This window comes from Beta vulgaris, chromosome 6 (assembly GCF_026745355.1).
Source record: "Beta vulgaris subsp. vulgaris cultivar EL10 chromosome 6, EL10.2, whole genome shotgun sequence".
NCBI classification, from domain to species: Eukaryota; Viridiplantae; Streptophyta; class Magnoliopsida; order Caryophyllales; family Amaranthaceae; genus Beta; species Beta vulgaris.
This window is the reverse complement of record NC_079207.1, coordinates 18,300,348-18,321,870: the sequence shown is the minus strand read 5'-3', so window position 1 is coordinate 18,321,870 and position 21,523 is coordinate 18,300,348. Positions and strand designations below refer to the sequence as shown.

Sequence of the window (21,523 nt, the reverse complement as noted above, 5' to 3'; positions counted from 1 at the left end):
TATTTAAACATGTACTTTGTACTGCCTTTGTGGCTCATATGGATGAAAAAACAATCAAAATTTTAAACATAATTTTTTAAAATATAATTATAGTTTTTAAAATTGGAAAACATTAATGACATAACATGCTTTCAATAAAATTATGTGTCCTTCAAAATATAATTATTCATGTGTTCTTTAGAAAATCAGTTATATATACATTACATCCCAATGCAAAGAAGGATTAATATATAAATGGAAATTGAACTAAAAGGGTATAATTAGATTACCTTAGATTTCAAATATTACCTAGAAAATTATATCAAGAAAAAGCATTGATAATCTTATTCTCCTTGATTATATGCACAAAGCTCGAGACTTCACAAAATCATAGGTTGCACGCTAGAATTGACATAACTATATAGAAGCATTTGCAAAGGTTATACTAAATACCACATATATGTAGTTGAATTCATATATGTTATACTACACATATCTACTTCTAATCAGAAATACCTTACATATGATTTTCTAAAGATTATGTTTCTTTAAAAACAATCCCATTCTAGCAATGGTTTTTTAAAATATACCACGTTGTTAAAATTTTGTACCTTTTTAATTTGCTTTGATTTCCTTAAACCACGGACAAAAAAACATAGAAGGAAGTGAATTGAGAGCAAGATTTCTAACCACTTATACTTAGATATGCAATAAAAAAAGTCAAATGATCAATCTTATTATGATATGATTTGCAATCTTATATATACTAAAAGATGACAATTTATAATATCATTTCTATATACATCATAATACCATATATCAATTAAATATTGAATTTACCTCCATAAACATGATACCATATATCCTTTAAATATTGAATTTGAGAGAATCCAAGATAGTGATTGCAATATTTTAGGGAAAATTTTCTAATAATACGTGTAGGTTAAAAACTTCCTTTATTTTCTTATTGAGATAGTGATTGTAATATTCTAGGGAGATTGCCTAATAATACGTGTAGGTTATTACACCCCTCTTCTTATCTTCAATTATAAATACGGACTTATTGTTGATCACAAAAGACCACAAAACCATTTTTGCATTAGAAGAGATTAAGTTAGAATGCCTACTTTTCAAATGAGATCATGTGATTTGATTATGATAAAAGATCTGACTAAAGATTCAAAATATGTTTTCGTCAAGCGTCGAATCATCCGCACTTGGACTAAATCAGAGTACAAAAAGAATGAAGATGAAAATAATAAAGAGGAGGAAAAAATTAATAGCATAGGAATGGTTTTGATGGATGAACAGGTTTGTAACTAAAGTCATTTTTTTACATTAATATTGTCTTAATCTAATATAAATATTACAAATGTTTAGTTTTACTAATTGTTTTCTTCACTTTTTGCATGGTTAAATAAGGGAGACAAGATTCAAATATCTTGCAGAAAGAATCTAATTGATACATTCAAAAATCTTATAAAGCAAAGCGCGTTTAAAGAGTTCCACACTTTTGGCGTGAATGAGAATACAAGATCGGAGAGACTTCAAAATGGCTTCACAATTGCACTTAACTATTGTTCTCATATTAGTGAGTCTGAGTAATAGGTTATACCCGAGCATGGACTAAACTTGGTTTCATTTGATGATATTTTATCAAAAAAGATTCCAATTGTTTACTATACATTGGTATTTTACACTTTAACTTTTCTTTGACCACCAAAGCGGTTATCCTAAATATGTGTGCTAATTAACTATTTCAAAAATCCTTTTGTTTTGCAGATTTTATTGGAGAAGTAACAAGTTACAGTCCTATTACTATAAATGATAATTCGAGATTGAGGACTTTGGAATTGATTGATTTAGAGTAAGCACTAACAAATTCGTTTTGTTTAATTAACATTTGTTTAACCATGCGAAAAGGAGGACTTCAAGATGTGTTTTGTTTCAAATTTCGACAGGCATAGGACTATAACGTGTGTAATATGGGGAGTGTATGCGGATCAATTTACAGCTTATGCATCTGTTAATGGAGAAAAGGGTCCTATAATTGTGGTTCAGTTAGGACAAATAATTAGTTATCAAGGTATGTTAATATGATTCCTCTACTCTTAAGTAAAACGTTTTTTGCTAGAATGATTAACAAATATTTTTACTTTATCTTTTAAGACCCGTGGAACTTTCTTAATGTATATTATATTCAAGCTACATTAAAAAAAAAAGATAAGTCCAAGTTTCTAAATATTACATATATATTACATATCAATACACACAAGTTAAATTATATGATATAGTGTAAGGAAAGTTTGATTTTCTAACTCTCGATATGCAACAAAGATTTGTCATTTGGTGGTAAGATAATGGTTTTGACTGGTGATGTTAGACAAATATTACATGTTGTCCCATGAGGAAGTAGACAAGACATTATCTTCTCTCTAATCAATACCTCCTACTTATGGGATTTTTGCCGAGTGCTCATACTAACAAAAAATATGCGTATGAGGCTAGGGTCCTGAAGTTCGAGATTTCTCAGAGTGGATATTGAATATTAGGGATAGGGAGGTGGGAGAGCCTAATGATGGGGAGAGTTGTGTAGAAATACCTAACGATATACTGATTGATGGAGGAGATGACCCTATCACGGCCTTAGTTAACAACACATATCTTGCCCTAGAAGATAATTTATGGGAAGCAACTTATTTCCAAGAGAGAGTCAACCATACTTGCGCCCATACATGACATTGTTGAGACAGTTAACGATCATGTGTTGTCCCAATTGGCCGGTGAAGAAAGAACTTACCTTAGTCCTGATGCAATTTCAAAAGAGGAGGCGACCTTTGGAGTACATGAGATGTATTCAATCGAATTCCTTAATACAATCAAATGCTCTAGGTTACCAAATTATAATATAATACTAAAGGTTGGGGCACCGGTAATGCTTCTCAAGAATATTGACCAAACTTCTGAGTTATGTAATGCAATGCGTTTGGTTGTCAAACTCCTTAGTAATCGCATCGTTGAAGTTGTAGTCATATCTGGAAATAACGTAGGTGACAAGGTGTTTATTCCTCAAATGACACTAACCCTATCTGATGGAACAAAATTTCCTATCAAGTTTCAAAGGAGAAAATTTCCTTTGGTTGTTTGCTTTGCAATGACAATTAATAAAAGCCAAGGGCAATCTCTATCTCATGTTGGTTTATATCTTCCTAGGACGATTTTTAGCCATGGACAATTTTATGTGACAATTTCAAGAATTACGAGCAAAAAGGGATTGAAGATTCTAATTTGTGATAAAGATCGAGCGAAGTCGAATATTACCACTAACGTGGTGTACGAAGAAGTGTTTCAAAATGTTCAAGTATCACTGATTATAGTTGCCTAATTTGTTAATGTAAATTATTTTAATGATATTTAAGGAAATTGTTATTTATTAATTTTAAATTCATCACTTAAGTATATAAGTTTGACCTTATTAACTTTCTTTCGAATAAAATAGTTATTTAACCTGTTACTAAATTGATGATACCTTTTTATGTATCCTAATATTATCACGTAGCATCTATGTTGTATATTAATTTGTTCAATGATTTTAGCCCAAAAAAAATTACTGAAAAGTTCCCGTGCAGTTTGCACGGGTCCAGGAACTAATAGAACAACATCAGCTACTGAACAACTTTATTAAAAAATACTATTTCTATCAACTTTTTTAAAAAAATATAGGTGGGTCATGTGATCCACCATGAAACATTAACTACATCAGCTATTGAACACACGAGTTATAAGTCAGTTTCTAAAATAATCTCAATACATGATTATGAAATCTTAAATCACAAGTTAATATTCACCACCATGATTTAAGGTAAACTTCTTAAAATCTTCAATTTATAAGACAAAACATTTCCCGTGCAGTATGCACGATGCACGGGAAGTTATTGTTCTTTCTGGAAGCAATGTCGGAGAAAAAATATTTATCCCAAGAATGACACTAATCCCATCTGACTCCACTAATTTTCCTATCAGATTTCAGAGACGTCAATTTCCTTTAATTAATGATTTGTTTTGCTATGACTATAAATAAAAGTCAAGGACAAACTTTGTCTCATGTAGGCATGTATCTTTTGATACCTGTTTTCGGCCATGGATAATTTTATGTTGTCGTTTCCGGAGTTACGAGAAAAAAATGTCTCAAGATCCTTCTGTTTGATAAAGAACATTGTTTGCGTGCAAATACACCAAATGTAGTTTACAAGGAAGTGTTCGCAAACATATAAATTGATTCGAAAATTTCATTTATATTTTTTGTTCATCACCACTCATACTTTATGTTTTATGATTTTGTGTAATATGGAAAGTTAAGTCAATGTTATTATGTGACTTCCTTTAAATATGTAATAAAGCAATAAATACTCCTGTGCATTATGCACGGGTCTTAATACTATTAAAATATTGGCCATTATTTGTGTGGGAGGAATGAATATGATGAACTTAAAATCATGATATGCAAATGAAATCTTTTAACACATGTTCACATATGTTTGTGTAAGTACATACTACCTTCGTTTCAAATTAATTGTTACACTTTGACATTTTACACTATTTAGAAATTGCACTTTGACTCTCGTTTGTGATTTATACGTGAATAAAAACATAGTCGTGTGGGATCTTGTTAGATTCGTATTAGTATGTATTTATTAATATGTACTTTTTATAATTTTTACAAATACAAAACTAAAGATATATGTCCTCAAAGTTTTGCATTGACATGCGTGAAATAGTTTATTGATTGATTGATAGTGAATTTGTTGTTCTTTTTGGCATATCAAAAGTAGTCGCTTTGGCCGAGTGGTTAAGGCGTGTGCCTGCTAAGTACATGGGGTTTCCCCGCGAGAGTTCGAATCTCTCAGGCGACGATTTGTTTTTGCTATTCTTTCACTAATATTATTTTTGTTTCCGTTCTGTCAAATGAGCAAATTTTTATAGATAGTCCATGTAAGGAGTGGAACCCACAAGTAGAACAATGAAAGAAGACAGAAAAAGAGAGAGTGGGTTGGATTCAGGGGAGGCTCTTCCGTCTCTCTATTTGATCCTACCGCCACCAGTGCCCACCCACCCATGACCCAACCGCAATCTTTCTCTCTCTCTAGATCAAGTAACTGCTACTAGCAAGCAATTACCTCCTGATACGTGGCATATCCTAAGTGGAATTCAACGCAACTAGATAGCTGTTCTCCCTTGTAAAGTTGTCAACACTTTTTTTTTTTAGAAGAACCATTCTTGACTTTTTTTTTAGAAGAACCATTCTTGACTTTTTTTTTAGAAGAACCATTCTTAACTCTAATTACTCCATCCCTTTTACTTCTATAATATAATGCTTGTTTATTTTTTACACGGTATCTAAGATGTATATTTAACCTTTAATATCTTCAATTTCGTATTAATAAAATAATATAAAAAGTTGGTATTATGAAAATACACGTTGAGACGAATTAAAAAAGATCACACATGAATAGTTTTTTTTGTAAATAATAATGCGAATATTTGGTCAAAAATTTTAAAGTTTGACCCACCAAAAATGAAGTAGACATTATATTATGGAACGGATGGAGTAGTAATTAGTGTACCATCGCCAAATATAAAAAAAGAGGGGAAGATTTGGTATTCTAAATTATTTTATAAGACTAGTACTATTAGTTTATTAGAGCAAGACTTATGTCACACGGTCAACTTTTAACTAATTTTTCTTGATTTTTGATTATCATATTATAATTATTTAACTTCTATGATTTTTATATGATTGTAAGCATTATTAATTGATTTTTTAATAATTAATGAGAAAAATTTCTTACAAGTATATGTTTTTTGAAAGTATATATTCCGCCAAATATAGCAAAATCTCATAGGGGTTAGCCCTTGAGCTGACTTAATTTCCTAATAATAAAAAATCAATGATATCAAAGTTAAATGTGTGAATAGTTCGAATCTACAAATTGTTTAGATTAAAGAAAATGAGGGATGGTTTGAGAAATGCTAATGTGACGCTTAAGTCAAAAAAATACTTTTTAGACTGCACAAGACAAAAGTAGTGAAAATAGTCCATAAATCCACAAAAATGTATACTTGTGCTGTAAGTTGTATTTTATAGTACTATTTAGCAATAAAATTGACTGGCAAGGGGTATTTCTACATTATGTTTGGTTGTATATAGGAAGTCATACTTCCTAGGATTTTTTTCATGTATTTGAAATTCCCCGGAAGTGTAAAATTGTGTTTGGTTGATAATGGGAAGTAGAACTTCCCATGGGAAGCTCTACTTACCTAGGTCTAGGTAAGTAACTTCCCAGGAAGTACAAATTCCCATGGTTTTACCAACCAAACAACTTCATATACTTCTACTTCCTAGGAATTTACACTTTTCATGATTTGTTTTGTCAACCAAACAAGACCTAAGGATATTATGGGCTTTTGTAAAAAATAATGGACTTAATGAGGGATATCAAGTATGGTTAAATAAGTGTAATTAAGTCATTATAGCTTTGAGCAGGCTAGGACCTGAACTAACCCCCAAAACATTATATTCTTCCTTAATCAACTCTTAAGTTTCATGTCTATATCATTCGGGGTGTTATATATAGTGTTACAAGTTATAATAGAGAAACTAGTTATTAGGCCCGGGCTATGCCCCGGGTAAGAAAAATTTTCATTTATTAATATTGTACTTTGATATGATAACACTAAATATAACTTGGTTTAGTGGTTAAAACTTTAGTACATGAACCATGAGGTCATGGGATCAAAACCTATACTATGCAATTTCTAATTTTTTTAATTGTACATGGATTACATGAACTAAAATTCCCTAGGGAGAGCGCCACGTGGCACCGTTCCTCGTTTACGCACGCCTTTTAATATATTAGTATAGATTTAGTGAAAAGAAAGGGAAAAATAGGAGGCTTTAAAAATATATAAGGTATTTATATGTGCTATAACACTATTAAAAATTTGAGTTTATCGTATTATTCTTATGGAGAAAGTGTTGGTAACAGTTTGTTGGAGTCTCTAAAGACTTCACCAAATAAAGACACACTCGTACATTCACGAGTCACAGATGTAAGTTGATATCAAATTCTAACTTGGTACCCAACTTAACTCTAAATTGTTACCAAATTAATCTTCTCTTGGTATCAACATAACAACTCTTTTTAGAGTGTTCTTTTCACCTTAAAAAATAAGTTTAAGATCTAATATATTCAAATTTGATATGATCAAATTTAACACAATACTTAAAATAAGTTTTAATAAGAGTCAATCAGATATAATAAATTCAGTTCAAATAGATACAAGTTTTTTAAGATGAATACAATTTCCCCTTAATACTTCCTTCGTTTCTAAATAAGTGCAACATTTCTTGTTTTCACGTTTGCCAATACATTATTCTAATCATTAATATCTTCAATTATCAATAATTAAAAATTATAAAAAGTTGATATTAAAAAAATTCACATTCAGACGAATCTAACAAGATCTCACATGACTATGTTTTTCCTAAAACCTAAATCACCAAAGCTAATTAAAGTTTAAACTGTGAATAGTAAATACTATGCAAATGTTGCACTTATTTAGAAATGGAGGAAGTACATGAAATTACCAACTTATTGGAGTTTCCTAGTTTCTTTTTGCTTTGATGCACTTGTTTATAATTTGTCTACCCTCCAGTCTCTCAAAGTCTCACCCTTTGGGCCCTCGCGGCCCACGGGTCTCGGCCCCACATTTCATTTGCCAACTGGGATATTAGTATCGACTCGGGGGCGTTAAATACGGGACCTGATTTTTAAGATCTTTGTCCAATTTGCTCTCACTTTTCGTCAAAAGTTGAATGATTCTCTTTCTCTGACTCCAGGTCTGCATATTGCAATAGGAATTTTTGGACTTGGTCCTTTCTATTTTCCCATAACCCATTCCCATCATCGCTCCTCAGCATACAACAAATCACAATGACTCAATGAGTCATCATATACTTATTTAAAAATAGTTGTACTACTTCGTGTTTTCATGTTTACTAATGTAGTATTTCAAATATTAATATCTCTAATTATCGATAAGTAAAAATTATAAAAAGTTGATATTAAAATAATATGTACATTGAGACGAATCCAACAAGATCTCATATAGGCTATGTTTTTCCTAAAATATAAATCACCAAAGACAATCAATGTGCAAGATGTGAATAGTAAACACTATATAAATGATGCAATTATTTTTAAACGGAGGAAGTATCTTCATAGATATAGAAGTTTCAGTAGTTTTGTTGAAGGTCTGATACTCTAATGGACCCACTAGAGTTCTAGTTTGTACAAGTACGCTATAATAACATCACCTATGAATTATGATGTTGCTAAGGGATAGATCACTGGTTGAAACTCCATAAACATGCACTAGTGTTGCATTGGACTCTATCAGTAATGACTAACGAGTTTATAAACCTTTTTAAATGTTCTTTTTGGTTAAATTAGATTTCATTAACCTGTCTTGGCTATAATGTAAGTTTGACACTCTCCAACATAGTATACCATATAGGCATATAAACATCTCAGACAGATATAATCATATAACAATAAAATTGTGCATTTGTCTTGTATGTCCTTATACATTAAAAAGAAAACCTCAAGTTCTAAAATGGTCAGCAACATTTGTTTCACTTAGTTACAAAAACTTTTTAAAATACATAAAAGAAAAACACCATAAAAGCAATAAAAATGAACACAACAAGGGAAAAAATCAAAATACATAAAAAGAATCATAGAATCAGTAAAAAAAAAATCAAAATACATAAAAAGTAAAAAAGAATCATAAAATCAGTAAAAAAAATCAAAATACATAAAAAGAAAAAAGAATCATAAAGTCAGTAAAAAAAAAAATCAAAATACATAAAAAGAAAAAAAGAATCATAGAGTCAGTAAAAATATAATCACAACAAGAGACACAATATTATAATTAAAACAAATCATTTAATAAAAAAGTATCCATTCAATAAAAATTAGTAAAAGTGAACAGGTATATAACTGTAGGGGTGAGCACAACCGGGTACCCGGTAGAATTTCATAGACCCGGACCCAGACCCGGACCCACTGGGTATTGAAAATCTGGAATTGGAATTGGTCCAACCGGATCCTAAATTTTTGGACCCAGACCCAGAACCGGTGGGTACCAGGTCCCGAACTGGGTACCCATTTGTAAGTTTAACAACATACTAAAATGGGCTAATTGAGCTATAAAAATTTTTAAAAAAATAAATGGGCCTAAAGGCCTACTAAATACTAATTTTTTACTTAACAACTATTATCCTATTAACAATTCTATATGAGTATATGAAAAAAAATCAATTCTAAGTACTGGGTACCCGGACTTATACCCGCTCTAACCGGGTACCCAGAGTCGGGACCGGTCAAACCGGGTACCCACCAGGTACCGGGTCCAAAAAAATACTACCCAGAATTGGAACCAGATGCAACTGGGTCCACTTTTTTGGACCCAGACCCGGACCCAGTTGGACCGGGTCCGGGTCCATGCCGGGTCCGGGTCCAAAAAATGGACTCAGTTGCGTCCGGTTCCAATTTTGTCGGACCCTGTACCTTGGTGGGTACCCGGTTTGATGGGTTCCGACTCTGGGTACTTAGTTGGAGCTGGTTTGAGTCCGGGTACTCGGTACTTAGAATTGGTTTTTTTTCATATACTCATGTAGAACTGGTAATAGGATAATAGTTGTTAAGTAAAAAGTTAGTATTTAGTAGGCCTTTAGGTCCGTTTAATTTTTTATAGCTCAATTGGCCCATCTTAGTATGTTGTTAAGCTTACAACTGGGTACCCAATTCTGGACCTGATACCCACCGATTCCGTGTCTGGGTCCAAAATTTAGGACTCAGTTGGACCAGTTTCAATTCCAATTCGAGATTTTTAATAGCAACTGGGTCCGAGCTGAGGCTAGGTCCGGGTCTATAAAATTCTACCGAGTACTCGGTTGTGCTAACCCCTCGTATATAGTTCATCATTAAAATGCAAATGTTTATTCAAAACGGCAAGTATGCAACACACATGTTATCAGATTGGATCAATTTTTTCACCTCTATATTTTCGGGCAATTAAAAACCTTGACGATTTGAAGGGAGTTAAAAGGATATACACTTATCAAAGGATGTAATCGATTTCAAGCTCTATAGAACATAGAGAAATACTCTAATCACTAATTTATCTCTCTCTTTCGTTTTCAACTATACATGACATCATAAGTTCATACCATGTGTGCTAGACGCGCGAGAATAAATGCTCAACGCCTCAGCCCCCCAAAATGGAGGACCCATATAATATATTCCGTGTGAACAAGGTTTTTTTGGGGGTTGGCTTGGCTCTAGAAAGGAGCTAGGTTATTTTAGAAGGATACTAGAAACAAGGAAAAAGAAAAGTCGAGTATCTGATACAATACAACCCAACCCAACCCCGCGTATATTGGAGGCAAACAATTTAGGAATAATCTTCATTAGGTGTTTGAAGACTTTGTTATTTCCCACCTCCTTTCCCCCAAAATTCCTGACCTTATATATACTTCCTCATACCTCTTCTCCAAAAACCATCCCATTCTCCATTTGAAGTCTTCAACGTTTTTCCCTTTCAACATATAAAAAAGAGACACCCCCATTATCATATGTCTAACAGATCTCACGTTCCTCACTATTCTTCTATAGCTTTCGGCCTCCATTCCCATCTCCTTGTTTCCAGTGAGATGAACTCTTCCTCTAATTGGTCTCAATAATAACAAAATATCATCTATCTATTTATCTTTCCTCTTTCTCTCTCCTAATTTTCAAATTCATTCATTCTTTAATTTCCATTAACCAAATCAAAAAATGGGAGTTAAAGGTTTTGTAGAAGGCGGAATCGCATCCATCATAGCCGGTTGTTCAACCCACCCTCTCGATCTTATTAAAGTTCGTATGCAACTCCAAGGAGAACCCACCACCACCGCCACCAACCTCCGCCCTGCCCTAGCTTTCCATCCCTCTTCCGGGACCCACACAATCTCTCTCCCCACATCGGCACCAGCCCCACCTCGTGTGGGTCCAGTTGGTGTAGGAGTCCGTATCATCCAACAAGAAGGTGTCGCCGCTTTATTCTCCGGCGTTTCCGCCACCGTCCTCCGTCAAACCCTCTACTCCACCACCCGTATGGGCCTTTACGACATCCTTAAACGCAAATGGGCCGACCCAAACACCGGCTCTCTCCCATTGGGCCGTAAGATTGCCGCCGGATTAGTCGCCGGAGGAATCGGAGCTGCTGTCGGAAACCCAGCTGACGTGGCGATGGTACGCATGCAAGCTGATGGAAGACTCCCTATTTCTCAACGAAGAAACTACAAGAGTGTATTAGATGCCATTCAAAGGATGTGTAAAGATGAAGGAATTGTTTCTCTGTGGCGCGGGTCTAGTCTTACGGTGAACCGTGCTATGTTGGTCACTGCATCACAGCTGGCGTCGTATGATCAGATCAAGGAATCAATCTTAGATCGTGGGGTGATGAAAGACGGTCTTGGGACCCATGTAACGGCTAGTTTTGCGGCGGGGTTTGTGGCGGCGGTGGTTTCTAACCCTGTTGATGTGATTAAAACAAGGGTTATGAATATGAAGGTGGGTAATGGTGAAACGGCGCCGTATAATGGGGCTCTTGATTGTGCACTTAAGACCGTTAGATCTGAGGGGCCCATGGCACTTTATAAAGGGTTTATTCCTACGATTTCTAGGCAGGGTCCTTTTACTGTGGTGCTCTTTGTTACACTGGAACAAGTCCGGAAAATCCTCAAGGATTTTTGATTTTCCGTTTAAGTTTGATGATGACGAATATGATTTTATAAAAATATTTAAAAAATTGGGTTGGAGTATTATTTAGGGTTTGTTACTAATGTTTTGGGGATTCCATGAACCTAGGAAGTTAGGTTTTGATAGCTGTCTGATATGTTGGGTATTTTTTATTTTGCATTGAGCGTGTTGTAATATTCGTTGCATTCATTCACGAGGTGTGTCAACGAGTATTTTAGATTTTTAGTTGGAGTTGATGATTAAAAATTTATAATAGTATGAATACTAATATTACGCATTGTGTTTTCTAAGTTAAGTTTGCTCCATAGTCCATGTGATGATTTAAATATATCTTCATTTATATTCACACTATCTTATTTGCCATTCACGAGGTATAAAAATATTGATATGTTGACGTCGTTGAGGTTTGAACATGAAATTTTATGATCAAAAGTTAATCTATAAGATCACTAATTAAGAGCTCAATCTTGATTATAATCCCATAAAAACAACACATGTAATTGTAATCATAACCAAGCTTGACCATAATCTCACAAAAACAATCGATTTACTTTTAACTTCTTATATTATATGTAGCTTGAGTTTAAAAGTGTACGTATAGTTAGAAAAATTTGTTGGAAATTTTGGTACTAGAGAGGAGCCCCCCCCCCCCCCCCCACCGATTCTAGATGGAGTCCAAACATAATTGGGAATTAAGACAGTTTATTTTCCCAATTCATTCACGCAAATTTGAAATTTGCAACTAATACGATCTAAATTTATGGGAATATGCAACTTGCTTAATTTCAACAAATTGATCAAGTTGTCGTAAAGCATGAATAGAGTTGGCAAATTCAACTTGCAAGATTATAGAATTTATACCCAATGGCTCTTAAAGATACAAAAAGGTTACTATACCAAAAATTGTGCAAGTATATATTCAAATTGAATCAGCTCAACTCCAAATATGGAGCACTTTCGTCATATGTAGTAACTAGTAAGCTATTCCCTCCGTTTTTAAATAACCATTTTAATTTTTACATTAATTACGAACTCATATTTTGACTATATTTTTCTAAATATGTATAAAATTCAATATTAGTATACAAAATGTTGCTTAATTTAACATCTTTCATTTTCTTTTTCCATAATTTTTCCTACACGCATGCAATCATACAAAGAAAAATAAATTTTGCAGTTATATTTTCCATTGTAAAATATTTACGTTAAATTAGATGGAGCCTTAATTACTAGCTTCCATGTGGTTGATTAAATGACCCTTTCATGCATGGCTCTAGCCTCTACTCTACGTCTCTCCGATTAAACCTAATGTTAAGACATTAGATTTGACAGTAACTAAATTATTACAAATTGAAATCACCATCTGATCTAATAAAATATATATCTCGGATTCTGACTTTTGAGAAATAATAATATCTTAATTATTAATTGTTCAAACTAAACTACCATAAACATTTGGTCAACTTTATTATATCACATTTGTGTAGGGGGAGATCATCATCATGTCCTTGTTTGTGATGTATTATTTTATACTTTCAGTCGCTCTAAAAGCTCTATGGACTACTAATAGCCAATGCAATTGCATAAGTTTTGGACTTGTTATTCCCCTAGACCCTAGTTGGAAGAATATTTAATGGATAGTTAGTAGTTTATTTCTTACGTTAACTGCCGTTTAAACTTAAACTTGCTCCTGCAGTGATGGAAAGACAAGAATTAGGACGCTAAATTAAAAACGGATCTTGTTAACGGACGCCTCGGGGCGCTAGATAAGAAATATATTGTTGTACTTGATTTCTCATATTTATACAAAATAATAGAATAATGTATAATTCCAATGTAAAGCATTTAATGTTTTTCAAAAGGAAAGAGGAAAACATTTAATTCAAATGCAAAGCATTTAAATGCATTGCATTAGAATTATACATTATTATATTATTTTATATAAATATTCGTAATTAAATAAAACAATATATTTCTTATCTAGCAGCCCCGGGACGTCCGTTAGCTTTTGCCATTAAAAACATCATCATTCATCATACTACTTCAATTATTGCCTTTTCGACTCGTTAATAGTTAGTAAAGATGGTAATGATAGTACGTATGTTTGTTATTGTACACAAATTAAAGTTGAAAGAAGTTTACATACAATATGGTAATATAATGAATTTATAAGTAATTTTTTAACAAGTCTTTGTCCGTGTTTGTCCATGATGAACTTCATTATTAATTGTGTGTTTTTTTTTTCCATAAATTTCCATTGACACTTGATACTATCTTTAAAGTGTTAGTTTATAATAATGTAAATTAGGGCCTGTTCTCCCCAGTTTATTTTCAGTTCAGTTTAGTTCAGTTCACTTCAATTCAATTCAATTCAGTTCAGTTCAGTTCAGTTCAGACCAGTTCAGTTCAATTCAGTTCAGTTCAGTTCAGCTGTTTTATGCCGAAGAGAACAGGCCCTTATATATGATGAAAAAAAAGGTATTTGAAGATTGGATGGACAAACATCACCATATACATTTACTAATTTATCTTTTTTTTACTTATTACACCATATACTACCAGCCTACCACATATCATGTATTCCAGTTGTTAAGGTGATGTATAAATTATAATTAATTAAATTATGGGTTCCACATCATTACATAAATGCTTTATAGGCTCTGTTTGAAAAATCTATTAATTGCAGCATTTGCTTTCATGATATTTTGAACACACATTTCACCGTTTATATATTCAACTTATATGATGGTAAAGCTATAAGATATTATGACCATACACATTGAAATAAATATACCAAGAGCCTATTTTCGATAATATATAATACAACTAAAGTTAATAAAGTCTAAAATTTAGTTGATCCAGTGGATAATTTAACTATTACTAATAGAATTTAATGTAAGGTGAAATTCAATTCAACATAACATTTATTTTTAAATAATCTATTAAAAATGGGTCATTCACATCAATAAGTAAATATAGTCATGTCCAAAATATAGGGGCGGCTTTTAGCATGTTCAACATGTTCCATGGAACAGGGCCCCTTAATTGTTAGGCCCCAAAATAGAGAAAGTTCAAGTAGTAAAAAGAAAAAGTTTATCTACTTATTTGGACTACTTTTTTTTCATAATAATATGATTATGTGAAGTATGGATGAGCTATTATATTATTGAATTCTTCAAATACAAGATTGTACAGGGCCTCTATATAGTTCGTATATGTTTACACTAGACTCCGAAGGAGGTGGTTATTATTAGTATGAAAGCTCTTGCAACGAATAAAAAGACTACAAGACTTCAAATCAATGGACAAATTGAAAGTTAAGGTCTTACTACAAGACAAAAAGCAATAAATCGATAACCCTATTTGCTAGAGTACTTCTGTAATGATGAACATGACAATGAAGAATGTGAAGGAGGGTTTTCAAAGAAAAAAAAAATGTGAAGGAGAGTGTGGAAGGCACATGCTCTCGCAAACTTGCAAATATTGCAATATAGATGAGCGCGTGGAACCCACAGTCATAAAATTTAGTTACTCAAATTGGCGTTTCTAGTGGCAAGCAATTAGCATCGCAAATAACTCCCACAAGGCCCCAGGTTGTGAGGAACCTTCATTATATACCCCTTCCCCGGTTTATACCTGTGTGAACATCATCCAATGTCACCCCCAAAAAAAACCTCTTTAATGTTTCTTTCCCCCCAAAAAATATCTTATTCCCTCTCTCGCATAATATAGTACTCCCTCCGTCTCAAATTATTTGCTACATTTGCTTTATCACAAAAACCAAGGAGGGAGTGGAGACCATTGCCATAACAAGAATTAACAAAAAAGCAAATAGGTAAATTGTGGGACCTATTTACAAAAACCAAGAAGGGAGTGATGACAAATTTGTAAATAAAGTTTGGGACCTATGTATTATATATGGAAATAATTGTAAATGTAGCAAATAAATTAGGACACACCTAAATGACAAAATGTAGCAAATAAATTGGGACGGAGGGAGTAATTGTTACTTTTTTACACGGTTTTTAAAATGGACTTTTGACCTTTGATACTTTCCATTCCTTATTAACATAAAATACAAAAAGTTGATATTATGGAACTACACATTGAGGTGACTGTAACAAAAAATCACATGAATATATATATATATATATATATATATATATATATATATATATATATATATTAATGAGAATATTTGGTCAATTTTTTTTAAAAGTTTCTATAATATCGGACGGAGGCAATATAAATTTCTTTTACCTACAATGATACACTACAATTAACCTACAAAACAGTCTACGTTGAACCTCATTTATTTCCCATCAATTCCACCAACTAATAGAGTAAAATAATGATGATTACTATCATTTTTCGAAAAGATTTGTATGAGATTTAACTAAGGATAAAATTATCATTTTTATTGTAGAAGGTGGAGTTTTGAAAAGAAAAAGTGTCGTATCAAAAAGTCGTTTATAAATTAAAAATATTTATTTATAAAAGGTAGCTTATCTGTTCATATCTCCTTCAAAATTATCATATACTCTAAAAATTTTAATGTGTAACTATATTAAAGCTAATAACTAGTACTCCTGAAGGTGGAGTATTGCATTAACTAAGGGAGTAATTTTTGTAATAAGAAGTAATATCCTATCAAGTCGGAACGATACACAAGTCAATCTAATTTAATTACACAAGCATGATTCTAAAATTCCTGAAAAATTAGGAAAAATTTGTCAGAGTTAATTCCACCCTTACCCTTATTCCATTAATTGTGAAGTTTGATCCACAAATTTGTAATTTCAATAAAGATTTACCACTAAAATAGAAGGGCTGCAACAACACATTCAACTTGGGTGACAACAACAATCAACCTTTTCCAAACTCATTTGCTAAATCACGCCCTAAATTTTCCTAGTAACACCCTGTATTTGTATAAAATACTATATTTTTGTATTTTTCATCTCTTTTTTTCATTTTCTCCTCTTTCCTCACTTCCCTTCTTCTTCCACACCACCATCACCTTCATGCCCCCTCCACCACCACCAACACTACCACCTCTCATAATGTTTTTTTTTTTTTTAAAAAAAAAGAGGAAAAAAAAACCAAACAAGTTGACAAAGCTCACCACCGTCGCCGCACCACTGCCGCACCTCCGCCACCACACCACAACACCACCACCAACACATCACCACTGACACAGCACCACACCCTCTTCTCCTCTGCTTTATTCCTTTTTTGATTTTTTTTTTTTTAAAAATAGGTAGGCGTCCACCATGGACGCCCCACCATCGGTGGAGGCGCCCATGGCAGGCGCTCCACCACATGGTGAGGCGTCTGCCATGGGCGCCTCCACCAATGGTGGGGCGTCCATGGTGGACGCCTCCCTTAATTTTTTTTTAAAAAAATTCAAAAAAAAGGAGGCGTCCACCATGGACGCCCCACCACCGGTGGAGGCTCCCATGGCAGGCGCCTCACCATGTGGTGGAGCGCCTGCCATTAGAGATGTAAATGGATCGGGTTCGGGGCGGGTGGAGCATCACCCGCTACCATCCGCACCACCCGATCCATCCATCACCCGGAAAAATCACCACCCGAATCCATCCATCCATTTACTTCCGGGTGAACGGATGGATCGGGTTATAATCGGGTGAAATTACCTCAAAATAATGCTAACCATAAAATTTCAGAAAAATAAAGTTTCAACCGATAAAACCATAGATCCACAACCACAATTCAAATTAAGTTCAAAATCACAGTAATTTGCATATAAAAATTAGGAAAATTAGGTTGGGCATTGGGCTTTTAGATTTGGACATTTAGTTGGGCCTTGAGGATTGGACCTAAAAAATGTTTTTTTTAAATAAACGGGTGATGGGTCGGATTAACGGGTCGGGTGATGGATGAAAATTGTCCACCCGAATCCGATCCATCACCCGCATCCGTTAATCCGTCACCCGTCCACCATCCGTTTAAACCGGGTTTTCACCCGTCCATTAGGACGGATGGACCGGGTGACCGGGTGGTCCACTGGATATTGCCATCTCTACCTGGCATGGGTGCCTCCACCGGTGGTGGGGCGTCTATGGTGGACGCCCCCTTAATTATTATTTTTAAAATTCATTGTAAATTGAAAAAAAAAACAGAGGGGTGATAGTGGCTGGGGGTATGCGGTGGTGGTATGTCGGGGTAGGTGTTCCGGCGGTGGCGGTGTTCCCGCGGTGGTGGTGCGGCAGTGGTTGTGTGGTGGCACCGGTGTCTAGTGGTGAGTGGAAGAAGATGGGAGAGAAAGTGGAGGAAGAAGGGTAAAAAAACTGAAAAAAATTAGGAAGCAAGTCAAGTGGAGTAGAGAGAAAAAATACAAATATATAAATACGGTATAAAAATACCGTATTTAGGGCGTTACTAGGAAATTTTTAGGGCGGCGTTTAGCAAAGCCCTTTCCAAAGCAACAACATGTCCTACTTCCCAGGTTCTACTAGATGGACCCCCTTCGGGGTTTGTTTTCGCACACTTTGGTAGGTTGATAGTCACTTTCCAAGACGGTGTCGCTTCTACAAGTATGGGCCGAATGGTTTACGCCTCCTCTCATATACATTCCGAAATTCAGGCTCGCACTCTTGTACTTGTTTGGGAGAAATCATTATCGTTCTCTCATATTGTCGTCCATACAACTTCAAACAGTTTGGTTCGCTCCCTTAGCTTCAAGCTCGAAAATTCGCAGACTAAAACAGAAAAGTCTGCGAATTTAGCTAGCTATAACTCATAAACGTCTAGTGCACCGCAAGGATGTGTTCAAAGACAATCTAGCTAGCTATAACTCATAAACATTTATTTACCTCTAATGTACCTTGTTAGTTTTTCTTTGTATGTTTTTGTTATGACAGACGTGAGAGAGAAACAAATAATGAATGTAAAACAATGGAAAACAGACAACAGATTTACGTGGTTCACCAATTTGGCTACGTCCACGGGCAGAGAGAGAAAATATTTTATTATGTGAGGAAACCAGATTACAGAGAGAATTAGACTAAATTCGTAGTCTAAAACAATTAGATTAATAACTTATTGATACCCCCATCAGAAAACGCGTCTACCGTAAAAACCTACCCCCTACACGATCGGGTAGGCGACATCCGCCTGACCGGGTCGGGTGACATCCGCCTGACCGGGCGGTATTTTTCTATTCCCAATTTCGTTGTGGGCCCGACCGAGCGACATCCGCCCGACCCAAATTCCGAACACTCCCTTTTACGCATTTTGTCGAACACCTTCAAGACACTCTTCTTACAGTTTTCATGGTATAAGAAAACAATAAAGATTTACCACTAGGTAAATAAATGGATGAAACACAGGGATTGTTAACCAATTAGCAGGTGAGGAAAATACATACAGGTGCAAAGAATATGTGCCTGAGTTATAAGCCATGGATGGTGGGATGTCTCTGTACCTTCAGTCTTAATCTTACACGTGTATGAGACTGAGGCCATGAATATGGATATATATTCATACATGTTGCCGACTTGGGGAACTGTACATAGCATAATGTTCTGATTGAGATGCCATATAATGATAAAAAGATATGACATATGACATGGAGTTGGGTTACTTGGGTTCTTTGGATTGGCAAACGAGTTATTGTTGTTATAATGATTTATTCCTCCATTATTATCAAATCATAGAGCATTATTTCAGTATGTGTATGTTCTTGCAAACACTACACATACTATACAGAGTTCCTCACGATCAATACTTTATAGTATTATTGTTCGGTCGCACAGTGACAATATATATTATATGATTCATCCTGCCGCAAATTATTTTACTCTACTTCTTTAATGAGGAGTTCTGATTTCATAGGATTTTCTTTTTACAATATCAAGAGGAAACATTGTTGGATACTACTATTATATATACCCTTGTATTATGAAGTTTGAACAGATGCTTGTGGTCCCAGAGTGCATTTTATAAACTTGAAAGATGTTAGTAAGTATGTAATTCTGTAATATGACAACAAAAATTATGATGGAGATATATTGTTATATTTTTTGAATTCCTAATATTGTTAAGAGTCGTATTTTGTAATCCTTATAAATATTGTTCAATAAGGATAGGAGTTAGCTCAAGTGGGTAGAGCACTCCCCCTTGGCCCTTGAGGTAAGGGGTTTGATCCTTACCCCCAACATTATGTTGGGGTATTACCTATGCATGCCTTATCAGCCAATGTGTTGGTGTTTCCTATATGCTAGTAGCCTTGTAGGGGTTAGTCTTTAGGCTAACTTAATTTCCTAATCAATAAAAAAATAAACAAATAAATAAATAAATATTATTCAATGAAATTACGGAGTTGTACATAATTTAACAATATTACAAATGCTCAAGGAAAGAAGCAAAGTTGATTAGCATGATGAGAGAGATAAAATTAATCTATGAATTCATTAAATAGATGTAGTACAAAGAAGAGGCTACTATGTAAATTTGTTTCTTTTTTTTGAGGGGAGTGTTACTATATACATAATATATACTTTACGCGTTGTTTTTTAGGGGGGCCAATATGAAGATGAATTGTTGATTAGTTTCCAAAACATTAAGTTAAGCAAATGTGACAACAGATTTGCAACCAAAGATCTATTGATAGATATGAATATTCTTTAACTAATTTCAAATATAAATTAGCACTATCAAATACTTTTTTTTTTTTGCCTCTAGCAAACTATAAACTATAAACTAATTGCATTTTCTCTCTTTTTTGGACATGTTCTTGGATTTTAATGTTCCCCAAATTATTTTTTCACCTCTAGCAATGCTTAGTTTGTTCTAAAGCTCCATGCATACTTTATTTAGTACTTTGTACATTTTGTTTACAAGGTAAAGTGAAGACTGAAAGTTCCTTGTAAGTAGAGGAGATTATGGATCCCATTTTGTAAAAGGCAATGATTAAACCCTTATCATAAAGGTGGAAGGAAGATCTCCAACCAATGAAGTCAACGTTGATTCTTTATTTAGTAGTTATATGTAATACATGTGGGTGTATCATGTATGTATGAATTTGCAATATTCTTTTTTGGATCCATCACTGGAATCCTTTGGTAAGATAAAAGACCCTATTAGACTAGCACTTATCGCAGGTCAACCAGACCAACTATACAGGCCAATGCTTGAGAGTAGAAGGGGATTAAGGAAATTCCTACTCTCAAACACAAATAGATAGTAGGGCTCTAACCTATAACCTTAAAATTATAAGATGAATTCCCACCACCTCATTGCAATATAAGCTAATTCAACATGCTATTTTTTTTATCATATAGATACGTCATGTCTAATATATATTCTATTAGCTGGCCAATTTGATCATATCCGCAGTTCCGGAATAAGTATCATATCACACACTCACACTGCCGCTGACGAACAAAAAACAAGAAATATAAAATATCCGTTAAAATTTTCAAAAGGTTGTACAAACTTGCAAATGCAACCATTTGTGATACGAACAAGTGGACAAAAAGTTGTCAGTTGCCAATAAGTAAAGGTTGAGACGTTGAGTATAGCAGGTCAACAAGAACTTGTCATAGTGTAATATCTAAATATCATGTAGTATAGAGACTCAGTAATTAATATAAGTAGGTATCTCTATCTCTCACAATTACTGGAATTAAGTTCATTAGTTTCGTGCCAACAAG

General features: G+C 34.0%; 1 protein-coding gene and 1 non-coding gene across 2 annotated transcripts; both read left to right on the top strand.

The window, feature by feature from the left end:
• Positions 1-4,810: 4,810 nt before the first annotated feature.
• Positions 4,811-4,892, top strand: TRNAS-GCU (transfer RNA serine (anticodon GCU)). The gene has a single exon. It is a non-coding gene; the product is annotated as a tRNA-Ser (tRNA).
• A 5,652-nt stretch (positions 4,893-10,544) lies between these two features.
• On the top strand, positions 10,545-12,136 carry LOC104896063 (mitochondrial uncoupling protein 5). Its single transcript, XM_010682752.4, has one exon. It carries the CDS (start codon positions 10,881-10,883, stop codon positions 11,838-11,840), a length of 960 nt encoding a protein of 319 aa, XP_010681054.2. The 5' UTR covers positions 10,545-10,880; the 3' UTR covers positions 11,841-12,136.
• Positions 12,137-21,523: the final 9,387 nt, after the last annotated feature.

Coding starts and splice junctions, on each gene's coding strand:
- LOC104896063 (XM_010682752.4), top strand. CDS start 10,881: ATGGGAGTTAAAGGTTTTGTAGAAGGCGGAATCGCATCCATCATAGCC.